Source organism: Phialemonium atrogriseum (assembly GCF_030411735.1).
Source record: "Phialemonium atrogriseum strain 8032-3 unplaced genomic scaffold QBC33scaffold_35, whole genome shotgun sequence".
In the NCBI taxonomy this organism is placed as follows: Eukaryota; Fungi; Ascomycota; class Sordariomycetes; order Cephalothecales; family Cephalothecaceae; genus Phialemonium; species Phialemonium atrogriseum.
This window is the reverse complement of record NW_026848172.1, coordinates 137,393-150,092: the sequence shown is the minus strand read 5'-3', so window position 1 is coordinate 150,092 and position 12,700 is coordinate 137,393. Positions and strand designations below refer to the sequence as shown.

Genomic DNA, 12,700 nt, shown 5'->3' with positions numbered 1-12,700 from the left:
CGCATCACCAACACTTTCCATGTCAGCAAATCAGACTTAGCTGTTGGCAATACTCCTATGTACTTGTTTGCAATAATATGCGTGTGCAGTCACAGTATATGCAGGTTAGGTCTTGGCGATGGTGATGAAATTGATGATCTTGGCGGCGGCCGCCTAAAAAATTACATGGGTAAGGGAACCTATGACCGCATTTCTGTAAAAGTCTCACGATCTAGGCAGCATCCGACCCCTCTCAGAATCCTTGTCTCTCTTAGCTGTTTGCCCATAAATACCTTCTTCCAACCTCCCAGCTTCAATCCAGTTGCTTGATCTTGCCTCACCCAAAATCAACCCATCGCCGCAGACAAGATGGCATCGCAGGAACCCCAACCCGCCTCCCTATGGAACTCCCCCGTCCCATATCAACGAATCCGCATCACCCGCGAAGGCGACCTAGAATGCCTCTACCCCCTGATCGCCAGCTACGTCTCCTCCCCCTCCCTCGCCGACTCCGTCACCGAGCTCGTGCTCAACACCGAAGACTGGCCGAGCCAGTGGTCGCAGTGGTGGGCGCAATCGCAGCAGGGGCGGCCGCCCCTCCCCGTGCGCGACGACGCCCACGCCGCGCTCGAGACCCACGTCCGCGGCCTGGGGCTCGGCGACCCGGCGACGGAGGCGATGGTGCGCGCGCTGGAGTGGAAGCGGCAGCACCTGAAGGGCGAGGACGCCGGCGCCCTCAAGGACATCATCCCGAACACCCGGAAGTTCGCCATGGCCGCTGCTGTTGTCCTGCTGTCTGTTTGTAGGAACATCGTCACGCTGTACGTCGGGGACGTGCGCGCGGGCCGGGAGTCGCCTCTCACGGCTTACCTGCTGAAGTCGAACTATGGTCTCCTTCCGCAGCCCGGGTTGCAGCGACTGGAGCGCGTGGAGATCATCACTGGGAGCAGCATGAGCAGTGATGAGAGGAATTACGGCAGGGTCGAGTTCCTGGAGTACTTCCAGTACTTCCACCGGCTTCCCGCCATACAGTCCATCGTCGCGGAGGGCGTGCAGGAGTACCAAGCCAACCTGCAGGTTTTCGTTCCTCGGACGGGAAACATCAAGAAGATCCACATTGGATACGCCGACGCATCCGTCGACATGCTCGCCACCATCATCCGAATCCCCAAGGCCCTGGAGGAGTTCAAACTGTCGCTGGGAGGGCTGTGGAGCACGGATGGCGGATTGCCCGTCATCGTCCCAAGCACCCTGGGCAAAAGCCTGTTCCAACACAAAGACACGCTCAAAGTCCTGGATCTGGACATCGAAATTGCCCTCAAATGCATGTCCGGCCGAAGCCACAGTTCCGACGAGGAAGACAACGCCGAGCGAGACAGGAGCTTGGCCGAGATGTGCGAAAAGAACGAGTACTTCCGCCTCGACCGGGAGACCAGCCTCAACCCGCTCTGGACGCAGGATCCACCGGACACGCGCAAGTACGGACACACGATCGGGTCGCTCCACGACTTCAAGGTCATGACCCATCTCAGCATCGGCATGAAGGCGCTCATGGGCCCCGTTTCGGGGTGGCAGGCTCCGTTTCGTCTGGCCGAGCAGCCTCCTGCTCGACTGATCGATGCTCTGCCCCCTAGCCTTGAATACCTGTGCTTTTATGGGTATACCAAGGGGTCTAACGAGGACATAGATGGCCAGGTCCAGGAGCTGATGGAGAAGAGGGCTGAGCGGTTGCCGCTGTTGAGAGAGGTCAGGGGCGTGGATGAGATGGTTCTTGATATGGGGTCGATATACTCGGAGGATGGCGACGAGGATGACCTGTGGGAGCGGCCGGAAAGGGACCTGGGTTGGGTAGAGGTGTGAAGCTCTGTCGTTTGATGCTCATGGGCATAGACTTGAGCGTTTTGGTCGGAAGTTTTCTCAATGTTGAACAGAGTAGTGAACAGAATGGGCTGCTTTATTTTTGAACCTTCGGCATACAGCCGCTCCACAAATCCACAGCATCAGCAACGCTGATCTCGACGTATGGAAGATGGGGCACCGCCGCAGCTACTTCTATCCACCTGCCCTGACACTCCAAGACATTCTGCTACCCGCTTCTCCATACTAGGCTCCCGCCAGTTTTCCAGCCCGCGAGGCGTGTTTCCAGGCCGGTACGTTTGGAGTCGAGCAGCCGCGCAGAATTGGGACTTTCGTCGGCGTATTGGCGCTGGTTTGTTCCTTTTTTGACGAGCCAGCCAGTCCCGATAACCAGTCTCAGCCTTCGTCGTAGCTTCACCACAGATCCAACCTTCCTGCCCGCGAGATGCTCAACGGTTACTGTCGGGTTGCTTCCAGGAGGCGTAAATGTCCCTTCATGAGACACGAAGTATGGTTGGGCGTGAATATGATAGTGGGCTCCAATGAGGAAGCACAACGGAGTCGTCAGGGTGCTGCTGCTCACGACTCTATGCATCGATGTTCATACAACGACCATGCAAGAAGCCTTGCACACGACCGTCAAGGGCAGCGCGAGAGAGAGGGCGTGAAGCCCGTCTGCAGTTAGTTAGTTTACCCAGTCTGAGCTTCTCATCCTGGCAAACGGGTGCAGAGACTGGCCCCCTGCTAAGGTCGCTTCCTCATGTTCGACCGAATATTCCGTCGTGACAGTAATGGGCATGACCCCGTCCTTGCCACCGACCGCCGGCGGTCCAACGATACATTCCTGGCTTCCGCTGGTACTCACCGGCTCGGCGCCAGGCATCGCCGGGCTGCGCGCCGGCAGCTCATAATACCCATCATGGTCCATGGTCCCGAGATCCGTCTCTCGCCTACGTCGTCCGCGCCCGCTCCCCGAGATCTTCCATCGCCGGGCGGAGGGCTCGCCCGTCGTGTGGTCGTCGCTGCTGTTCGATCGGCGGTAGGTGGAATCGAACCAGCGCGACTTGCGGATCAGGGGCCAGATGCCCGGGGCCGAGACGACGATCATGGAGACCAGGCCCTCGCGGCCAGCCCACGACTGGGCGACGGCGATGTCGCCGACGTCGCCGAGGGAGTAGTAGGTGCGCAGGATGGTGCAGATGATGATGAAGATGCCGGAGCCGAAGAGGAGGCCCAGGGCGATCTTGCGGAAGATGTTGATCCGGAGTCTCCAGACCATGGGTATCGGGATGATCATGATGATGAAGTCGGTGCTTGCAAAGCCCCCTGGGTCAGCGGCGCGGACGAGATGTCGTGGTTTGTGGAAATCGGGGGAGACTTACAGCATGTTCAGGACTCCTGCAACGTAGTAGTTCTGTGGCCGAGTGGTGCAATACGCTGCAAATGTGGTGTTAAATTCGACCCGCGAATCAAATCTCAGAACGAATTTACTCACGTCCAGGAAATGGCTTGACCTGCCAGACCCTCTCGACAGGGACGCAAGCGCAAAGGTGGGTCAAGACTGAGGCTATCCAGGCACACACGGTGAATATAGTCGCGTAGAAGATTTGTACCTCCCAGATGCCCGATCTGATGACCAGCATCAGCAGTCAGTCCAAGTTTGGGTCGACAACGGCAGGAGCTCGACGTACCCGACTTTCTTCAAGAAGAACAACATGACGCCCTTGAACGAGAAGATCATGCATATATACATGGTCCAGGAGAAATGGGCAATCTTGGAGCCTCTCTCCAGGAGAGGGATGTCCTCGTCAGGAACCTGCATAGCAGTCTCTGCATTCAACCCGATAATGGTTGGGTATTTTGCTAGTCCCGGGGTCAGTCAAAGAACCACTCATGAATTGACTGGGAAGAGAGAGATGGTACGTACGCGTGCTTAAAAGATAGTCGCATGTCGATACAGTCGTGTATAGCGCCTTGGGGAGGGTATAAGGATCCTATACTGCGTAGTCCCAGCCAGGCAGAGGAACAACTCACAGTAGAAATAACACACCACAGGTCCGTCCCATCGAATTTCCGCCATCCTACCATCTTCCATCGCGTGACGAACCGGAGGATCATAATAGTAGTGGCGACAGCATACTTTGTCCACACTTCGATCGCAAACCACGAGAGCATGGTAAAGTACTGCTGCCAGTCGATATCTGGATAGTATTAAATACCATTGAATTGATAAGCTGCTGGTGGAATTACTCAAGAGTCGAGGACGTGTCTTTTGTTTTGTTTTGATGATGAAGTGGGTGCAACATCGGGAAGATGCAGCTCACCGCTTTGGGGTGACAACGTAGCAGGAGTGCGCCGATCATCACTTCAAGTTACCCGGAGATTCATTTCGCCAGAACAAGGATTTTCAACAGGGGATATAACCCGTGCATGGTAAGGGACGGTCCGGATGCGAGTTGCCGCATTGCCGAGCAGGGTTCTCCCAGCTTTGAGTTTCATGGCAGACCCAATACGGCTAGTATAGCTGACAGGGAGGCCGGTCATCGTCTATTTCCCTCCATTCAAGAGAGGACGTGGTTTTTAGTTTACGAAGATGCATGCATGCGGCCAGGTGGTCATCATGGGGTAATAAACTTGGAGGTTGGGAGGGAGGGGGTAACTTCGGAGTGGCTGACTTGTTGATGATGATCGCACCCCCAAAATTCCAGGTCCTCTCCCCTCCTCATTGCTCCATGCATTTTACGCACCTTGGAAGCAAACAAGCGTAATTGCAACCATGAGGATCGCTAGCCTCGCCATCCAGCTGCAACTGCTCTTGCTGAGCATTGCCGTGCATGCCCAGATCAGCTCCAGGGATGGTGACATCTCCAGTGAATTGGGTCCCTTGCTGTCGAGAGACGCAACCATCACTCTTCCCTCGTCGCCGAACTGGCCTCCCTTGCTTGTGCGGGCCGCCTCACCTCGCATCCATCCCAACTATGTGGCTGTCGTCGAGGTCGCGACCGAAGGAGATGTGCAACAGACTGTAAGTAATTAACATCAAACACACACAAACACACACCGCCCCTACTGAAATCGTTGCTGATACGCCGCCATAAGATCCTATATGCAAACCGTCATGGAATGCCCTTTCTGGCCGTCTCAGGCACTCACGGGTGGCCGTCGACGCTGAACAACCTGGATGGCGGCATCCAAATCAACATGCGCAAGCTGAACCACACCAGAGTGCACTGCGACGGCAAGACGGCGACTGCTGGCGGCGGCGTGATGCAATATGAGATCACGGCGTCTCTCTTTGAGCAGGGGAAACAGGCTGGTCAGTATTATAATTAATTATATGCCGGTCACTCCGGTGCCGTTCTATTAGTTGATGACTTGAGAGAGATGGTCGCTAAAAATTGAAGCCAGTCACGGGTATCTGCGAGTGTGTCTCCGCCATTGGACCCCTGCTTGGCGGCGGCCACAGTATGCTCCAAGGCCGACATGGCTTCGCTGCCGACAACCTGATCTCGGCGCGGCTCGTGCTCGCGAACGGGAGTGCCGTCACTGTGTCTGCGGAACAGAACCCGGATCTATTTTGGGCCGTTCGCGGTGCGGGACACAACTTTGGCATCGTCACGAGCTTCGACCTGAAGCTGTATGATGTGGCCGAAGGAGGATGGACCATGGTTGCCTTCAGCTTCACTCAGGACAAGCTCGAGGCCTTCTTCGACACGTGGAACCAAGTCGAGGTTGCCCATGAGGACCCCGGGCTACTCGTCCTGAATGGCGTCATGGCTCGGGACGATAGCCTCGACACCGACCACGTGGGTTAACCATCTATTCATGGCCGGGTGTCTAGACGTCCGAGGCTAACGTGAACGACAGCCGGTCATCAATCTTCAACTCCTGTACGAGGGAGATAACAACGCTGCAGCTGACGACTACGCCGCAGCCTTCCGGGCCCTTGGGCCAGTGGCCGAGACGACAGTCACAGACATCGCCTGGGGAGACTTGTTCGATGTAGGTGGGTTCGGGCTAGAAAGTCCCGTGTGTCGGAAGAACGAGAACATCCTCGGATATCCGAACTCGTTCGCCCAGTGGAATGGCAGCGCGATGCGGCGAGGCTTCGATCTCTTCTCGGAAATAACAGCCGACGAGACGTTTTCCACGTCGGCCTGGCTGCTCGAGTCGTACGGCTGGAACGGCGTGCAGGCGGTGCCCGAATCCGCCAACGCGGTGGCTCCCGAGGAACGTAGCAACCACATCCTCACGTCCCCCATCCTGTGGTGGCCAGGCGATGACGAGCAGGACAGGCTGAAGGCGATCGCATATGGCGAGAATATGCAGAAGGCCGTGAGAGACGAGGGCTCTGCGCCCCATTCCTACGTCAACTATGCCGTGGGCAGCGAGGAGCTGCAGGAGGTGTATGGGCAGGAGGCGGCAAGGATTGAAAAGCTGAAGACCCTGAAGAGGGCTTGGGATCCTGAGAACCGCTTTGGGTTTTACATGCCTATCCAGCCACGCAGCTAGAAAGCACACTCCCTCCATGCCTTTCTCCTCTTCCTCCCCCTCTCCCTCTCTGCCGCAGGCCAATTATTAGTTTATTACTATTCAGATAAAACCATCTTTAGTTGGCCTCTGCTGTTGGTCACCATCGTCCAAGGTATAGTTGACTCCTCCCCGAGAGTTCTCAAGAAAAGCTGCATTCCCGCACGTGCTGCTGGGTTGGGTTCTTCTTGTATATCTCATAGCGATCAAAGTTGATGTAGAAATTCTGAACCTGCTGTCCATTGCCAAGAGCGAACGCGGTACAAAAAAATAAAAATAAAAATAAAAATAAAAATAAAAATAAAAATAAAAATAATAAAAGAGGTTGGGGCGTCTGTATATGACATACCTACGCTCCCACCGGACACGGCGTAATTCACTGCCTGACCTTGCCTATTTGGTACTAACAGACGTCTTCGGAACGCGACTTAGATGCGACGCCGAGGGGGCATCCACAGCCCTTGCCGATCTCGGAGCGCAGCTTAGTCTGCATTCTTGCTTTTTGCTTGAGTATACCGACAAGGCAGGCAGATTACTCGTGCGGTGGTGAGTCAAAAAACGAATCCAATTAATCATCGGTCTTGGGCCGCTGCCTTGGCGCTTTATAGGCTTCCTCCATCTGATGATCGAAACCATGATGTAGGTAATGTTGTATGGGAGACTCCACTCCGAGTGTAAGGGAAAAAGAGTCATGATTGTGTATAAAATCGTAAGCTCCCTCTTACTCGATTGATTGTTATTTCATCATCAATCAGGATACCTTCCTCATCCTACAGATTCTACCCATCATCGTCATTCCTATCATGTTGGTTCTCGTCGCTAGAGTTACGGGTAACCTGGGCCAACATCTAGCCCGGGTAGCTCTTGAAAAGGGGCACCAGGTCCGAGGCCTGGGGCGGTCGCCAGACAAGCTAGATGCACAATATGCAGCCCAACTCGAGAGCTTTGTTGTCTCTACTTCCTACTACGACATCCCTGCGCTGGATCGTGCGATGAAGGGTGTTGACGCTGTTATTTGCGCCTACTCGGGTCGGCCAGAGCTGGCACTTGACGGCAATCTTCTTCTTCTGCGAGCTGCGGAGCGCGCTGGTATCAAGGTAAGTAGTACCTCAATGACAGATTTCTTGAGGTGGCTAACTAACATATCTCAGACGTATCTATCTTCGAGCTGGAACGCAGACTGGCGATACGTGCAGTTTGGAGACCACGAGAGCTTCAACCCTTTTCACTCGTTCCGCCAACAGGTTGCCATCACGTCAACGATCAAGCCAATTTGGATCTTCACCGGGGTTCTAGCCGAAGTGTTCTTCTCGGTTCCTGGGCATGGAGACCTCTCCCCCAAGAACCATGGCATCTGGGACCCGGTCGCAAAGTCAATCGATCTGTTTGGAACGGGCAGGGAGAAGTTTGATTGGACGACTGAGTCAGACGCAGCTGCCTTTAGCATTGCCATCATTGAGAGTCCAAATGCGCATCAGGGCGGATTCTATTCCATCCGATCAGGCTGCCATAGTCTGAACGAAATCAAGGCCACATACGAGCGAGTTCGAGGGACGCCGGTCAAGGTGATTGAGAAGGGGTCTGTGGAGGACCTTGAGAAGACTGCCTTGCAAGCACGCCTTCAAGGTTCTCCTCTGTCATTCTGGGAGTACATTGGCTATTTTTACCAGCTGTATACCATCAATGGCGCGATGGCTCTGCGTAATCTAGACAATGACCGCTTTCCAGATGTCAAGGCTACAAGTCTAGAAGACTTTTTGGGCCAAAACCCTAGCATATAGCTTACTACTACTCTAGGTAGTTCTTTCACTTGGTAATATGTACAGAGTCATCTCCACCTCCTTGCCCTCCCAAGGATTCGTCAGTTCCAACATACACTCTCTTCATTCCCGTTCAGCACCAGCCCTAACATCCCGGTCCACTGATTAAGAACTAGCAGAGTGATTGACCAAAGCTCATAGAGCGGCATACGATCTGCGCCGCACAATACAGGCCCAGCCCAGCACCACCCGATCGAGCCCCCCGTGCACTGGGCCGTCACTCGACAAGCCACCTCACGCCCTCCAACAGATCCCGAAGCCACGCCTTCGAAACCGGCAGGTCCGGGCACGAGGTCCAGAACCCGTGCGGCAGGCCCGGGTACACGAGCCTCCTGGTCGCGATGCCGGCCTCGCGCAGCAGCTCGTCGAGGAGCAGCGCCTCGTCGCGCCTCGGGTCCCAGCCGCAGACGGCAAAGTACGCCTTGGAAGCTATGCCGGCACGTGAGTCGAAAAGGAGTGGGGAGAGGCGCTTGTCGGTCGGGGGAGCGCCGTATTTTTCTATTTCCGGGGAGAGGGAAGAGTGTTGTTAGTAATTAGTGGCAAGGCAAACAAACCCGAAGGGTTGGTTAGGGTAGGTTGGACTAACTAACCGGCGAAGTAGTCGATCAACCTCCTCGACAGGCCAGGCGCGTCGCCGACCTCGTCCACGCTGAGGATCCTGTCCCGGTACTTCTCTGGCCGGGCATCCGGGTGGCAGAAGCTGCCGGCCAGAAACACCAGCCCCGTCAGCGGTGGCGAGAGCCCTTCCTGGACGGCCAGATGTGCGATCCCGGCCGTGAAGTTGGCCCCCGCCGATGTGCCGCCGAGGACAAACCCCTTGTCTAGTTTCGTCGCGAGCCGATCCTGTCCGTCTTTCGAGGCGGCCTACCGTCGCTGCATCGTTAGCTTGTCGCCGACTAGGTAATTACAATGGGAACGAAAAGCGGTGAAAATCGACTCGTGAAGTGCTCTGGAAAACACACATACCCATCGGACGACGTCGAAGCAGTCCTCGAATCCACAGGGGAATTTGTTCTCCGGGGCCAGGCGGTATTCGACGTTGAGCACCACGACGGGGACCTCGGCGGCTGTGGCGCGGCAGGTCGAATCGTCGGTTTCGAGGCTGCCGGTGACGTAGCCGCCTCCGTGCATGTATATGAACAGCGCAAGTGGCTCGGCGGTCGCCGAGCTCCGACGGTACGACCGGACGCGGATTGAGAAGCCGTCACGGGCTGTGATGTCGAACTCGTCGATATCTAGCCCCTGCTGCGGGGTGACGGGGAGTCGGTCCCTGGACATGCCAACAATACGGGTGCCCGGCGGGAGGTTCTTGGGGAACTGGTCGACATCTTTAGCACACTATCTTGTTTCCTTGGGGGTCTGAAGATGAAAGTGGCGATGCAAGGGAAAGGGTGGGACTCACCTCGATCCATTCTGGGTGCGGTTCTGCCAGGTACCTGTGTTCTGCCATGCTTGAGAGTTTCGTCAAAGTTGGTGATAGCAATGACGACAGGAAGGCCTGTACCTTTCATGGGCCGAAAAGGTGGTCAACTATGTCTTCTTGTTAAATGGGGTGTTCCCCTCAAGTCCGAAACCGGGTGTCCGGGACAGACACGACGGGACCACGTGTGTACCCAGTACCCACAGCACGAGTCAGCTCCATGCCGTGCTCTGGTTTAAATGTAACGGTGTACCGGGTTCGGCTGCAAGGTCGGCAAGGTCGCTGGCGGTGTACACTCCGTCCCGTTTCTCTTATCTTATCAGATGTGATTCTTTGACCTGGTTGGTTCATCTGGTTGGTGTCCGCCGCCATGGGATGGCCTGTATGTGGCTCTTCTGACAATCTCGGTGACGATCTCGGTGATGATCAGATTAGGTAAGATATGATGATCAGCGCAGTGTGCTCTTTTATCCTTGTTCCAAAACCACTTTACTATAATTACTACGTCTATGTCGTGGGGACGGCACTATCACCAAATGACAAATTCCACGCTGATCAAGTGCGCCTAGACGCTTGTAGGATTCCCAACTTCACAATCGGAGCTCAATTCAAGACGGCCGATGCCGGCAGGCGTGGGAATGCAGGGTAGTCGAGCAAATATCGTCCAGGATCGACGGAGAAGGGTCCGACGAAGGTCCGTCCGGCACCGGGGAGTGAAGAAGGGAGGATCGCTGCCAATAAGAGGGAATTGCAGGAATGCACAGCATCCGAGTCTCCTACTTGAACCCCAGAACTCTCCAAGGTCTTGTCGCCAGCAACCCATTTCCGTTGGGCTGGAATCTGAGAACCTTGGCCGTTCATCATGTTGATTCCCAAGTCGATCTGCTTAGCAGGTCTGCTGCTTCCAAGCGCCTCCGTAGCGCTGCAGGCCCCTGAATCACAGTCATCGAGCAACAATGCCCGAGCAGACCCTGACGAGCAATTCGACTACATCGTCGTCGGCTCCGGCCCAGGCGGCGGCCCTCTGGCAGTCAACCTCGCCGAAGCCGGCCATTCTGTGCTCCTCCTCGAAGCAGGCCGGAACCACACCGGCAACATCACCCAGGAGGTCACAGCCTTCTTAGGGGCCGCCCAGATAGCCGAGGACCAGGGCTGGTGGTTCTACGTGAAGCACTTCAGCAACGAGACGCAGGCCGCCCTGGACGACAAGATGGTCTGGGATAAGCCCAACGGCGGGCTCTGGGTTGGGACCGATCCCCCCGAAGGGTCTACTCAGCGGGGCATCTGGTACCCCCGGGCGGGCACCCTGGGGGGCTGCGACACGCACAACGGGGGCATCACCGTTCTGCCGTCCGAGTCTGACTGGGACAACATTGCGAGCATCACCGGCGACAAGAGTTGGCACCACGATAAGATGCACAAGCTTTTCGAGAAGATGGAGCGCAACCTCTTCCTACCCCGCGGGACTCCAGGTCACGGCTTCTCCGGTTACCAGCCCGTCGGCGTCGGGAACAAGACGCTCTTCGAGCAGGACCAGCAGATGCTCGCCATGGCTCAGGGCTCGGCGGCCGCTCTTGGGTATCTCAATAGGAGCATGAGCACCGACTTCGACGTCGTCACGCAGAAGGACATCAACGAGGCGCTGCCAACTCGCGATTACGAGAACGACGTTTATCAGATCTCGTTCAAGAAGGATGAGAAGAGCAGACGCTTCAGCGCTGGAAGCAGGGTGAACTCGGCCGTAGCGAGGGGTCTTTCCCTAACCGTCCGCTTCGACAGCCTCGTCACCAAGGTGCTCCTCGACGACCACCTGAGGGCCACGGGCGTGGAGTACCTGGTGGGAGAGAGCCTCTACCGGGCCGACCCTCGCGCCGAGGCCGCTGCAAACCGCACGACCATATTCCGCCGGCAGGCCACCGCGGGCCGCGAGGTAATTCTCGCGGGTGGCGCCTTCAACACGCCCCAGATGCTGATGCTCAGCGGCATCGGCCCGGCCGACGAGCTGAAGCGGTTGGGCATCCCTGTGCTGGTCGACCTGCCAGGGGTGGGCAAGAACCTGCAGGACCACTACGAGGTCCCCGTCGTCAGCCGGTTCCCCAACAACTTCACCCTATTCAGCGAGTGCCGGAGTTTCGAGGAGGACGATCCCTGCATGGCACAGTGGGAGAAGGACGGGTCGGGCCCGTACTCGACTCTCGGCTTCAGCCAGTTCATCACCTACACGACAAGCGCGACGCCCGACGGGAAGCGCGACCTGATCGTCTACGGCGGCGGAGGCTCCATCCTAGGCCACCTGCCGCCATACACCAACTTCACCGACGTCCCGGGTAGCTTCACGCTGACGGTGTCGGAGTCGCACCCGCGCAACCGGGCCGGGACCGTGACGCTCCGGACAGCCGACGCGCGCGACGTGCCGGAGATCAACTTCGAGTTCTTCGCCGACGGCGGCGGCGGGGACGAAGACCTTGTCGGCCTCGTCGACGGCGTCCAGTTCGTGCGGCGCGTCTTCGACGCCGTGCCCGCGCCCAGCACACCTGTCGAGGTGTACCCGGGACGGGACGAGGTGGGCTCGCGCGAGCAGATTCGCGAGTGGGTCCGGAAAGAGGCCTTCGGCCACCACCCGGCCGGCACCTGCGCCATCGGCGCCGACGGCGACCCGCTGGCCGTGCTGGACGCCCGGTTCCGCGTCCGCGGCGTGGAGGCGCTGCGCGTCGTCGACGCCTCCGTCTTTCCCGTCGTGCCGGGCACATTCCCGCTGATCGCCGTCTTCATGGTCAGCGAGAAGGCGAGCGAGGTTGTCTTGGCTGATGCGGCGGATCAATAATCTGTCCGCTGGCTCAACCCGAGGAGGAGGAGGAGGCGACCTAGACACGTGAAAGTTTGCCCCACGTCCTATGACGGACGAGTGTTCCATGTTTATCAGCAAAATTACCCAATGTGCCCCAAGCTCATCACATGACATCGCGAATTGAATGTCCAGTTCTCAACGCGTTATATATAGCCAGACGCGCCAACGCGAGTTTGACACCACATGTCACATCCTGCAGCTAAACGTTACACCACATGTCAAATGACCCAAATGCTCCTCTGATGA

General features: G+C 56.9%; 6 protein-coding genes across 6 annotated transcripts; 4 read left to right on the top strand and 2 right to left on the bottom strand.

Annotated features, from left to right (window-relative positions):
* Window positions 1-176: 176 nt before the first annotated feature.
* Window positions 177-1,920, top strand: QBC33DRAFT_252302 (uncharacterized protein). The gene has a single exon (XM_060423012.1). It carries the CDS (start codon window positions 349-351, stop codon window positions 1,837-1,839), a length of 1,491 nt encoding a protein of 496 aa, XP_060279231.1. The 5' UTR covers window positions 177-348; the 3' UTR covers window positions 1,840-1,920.
* Window positions 1,921-2,363: 443 nt separating this feature from the next.
* On the bottom strand, window positions 2,364-4,183 carry QBC33DRAFT_252300 (uncharacterized protein). The gene is made up of 6 exons (XM_060423011.1): window positions 3,871-4,183; window positions 3,764-3,809; window positions 3,528-3,699; window positions 3,332-3,465; window positions 3,219-3,273; window positions 2,364-3,149 (listed from the first exon to the last, which is right to left on the bottom strand). The coding sequence occupies exons 1-6, from the start codon at window positions 4,009-4,011 to the stop codon at window positions 2,522-2,524; spliced, it is 1,176 nt and encodes a 391-aa protein (XP_060279230.1). The 5' UTR covers window positions 4,012-4,183; the 3' UTR covers window positions 2,364-2,521.
* A 263-nt stretch (window positions 4,184-4,446) lies between these two features.
* On the top strand, window positions 4,447-6,603 carry QBC33DRAFT_550742 (6-hydroxy-D-nicotine oxidase). The gene is made up of 4 exons (XM_060429107.1): window positions 4,447-4,861; window positions 4,936-5,152; window positions 5,245-5,642; window positions 5,704-6,603. The coding sequence occupies exons 1-4, from the start codon at window positions 4,613-4,615 to the stop codon at window positions 6,346-6,348; spliced, it is 1,509 nt and encodes a 502-aa protein (XP_060279229.1). The 5' UTR covers window positions 4,447-4,612; the 3' UTR covers window positions 6,349-6,603.
* A 289-nt stretch (window positions 6,604-6,892) lies between these two features.
* Window positions 6,893-8,218, top strand: QBC33DRAFT_480467 (NAD(P)-binding protein). Its single transcript, XM_060425330.1, has 2 exons — window positions 6,893-7,463; window positions 7,518-8,218. The coding sequence occupies exons 1-2, from the start codon at window positions 7,170-7,172 to the stop codon at window positions 8,145-8,147; spliced, it is 924 nt and encodes a 307-aa protein (XP_060279228.1). The 5' UTR covers window positions 6,893-7,169; the 3' UTR covers window positions 8,148-8,218.
* Window positions 8,219-8,275: 57 nt separating this feature from the next.
* QBC33DRAFT_252235 (AB hydrolase superfamily) lies at window positions 8,276-9,883 on the bottom strand. Its single transcript, XM_060423010.1, has 5 exons — window positions 9,800-9,883; window positions 9,589-9,716; window positions 9,153-9,503; window positions 8,777-9,050; window positions 8,276-8,684 (listed from the first exon to the last, which is right to left on the bottom strand). Exons 2-5 carry the CDS (start codon window positions 9,634-9,636, stop codon window positions 8,404-8,406), a joined length of 954 nt encoding a protein of 317 aa, XP_060279227.1. The 5' UTR covers window positions 9,637-9,716; window positions 9,800-9,883; the 3' UTR covers window positions 8,276-8,403.
* Window positions 9,884-10,468: 585 nt separating this feature from the next.
* On the top strand, window positions 10,469-12,430 carry QBC33DRAFT_460361 (putative choline dehydrogenase protein; the record flags this gene model as incomplete). The annotated part of the gene is made up of 1 exon (XM_060424983.1): window positions 10,469-12,430. The coding sequence occupies one exon, from the start codon at window positions 10,469-10,471 to the stop codon at window positions 12,428-12,430; it is 1,962 nt and encodes a 653-aa protein (XP_060279226.1).
* Window positions 12,431-12,700: the final 270 nt, after the last annotated feature.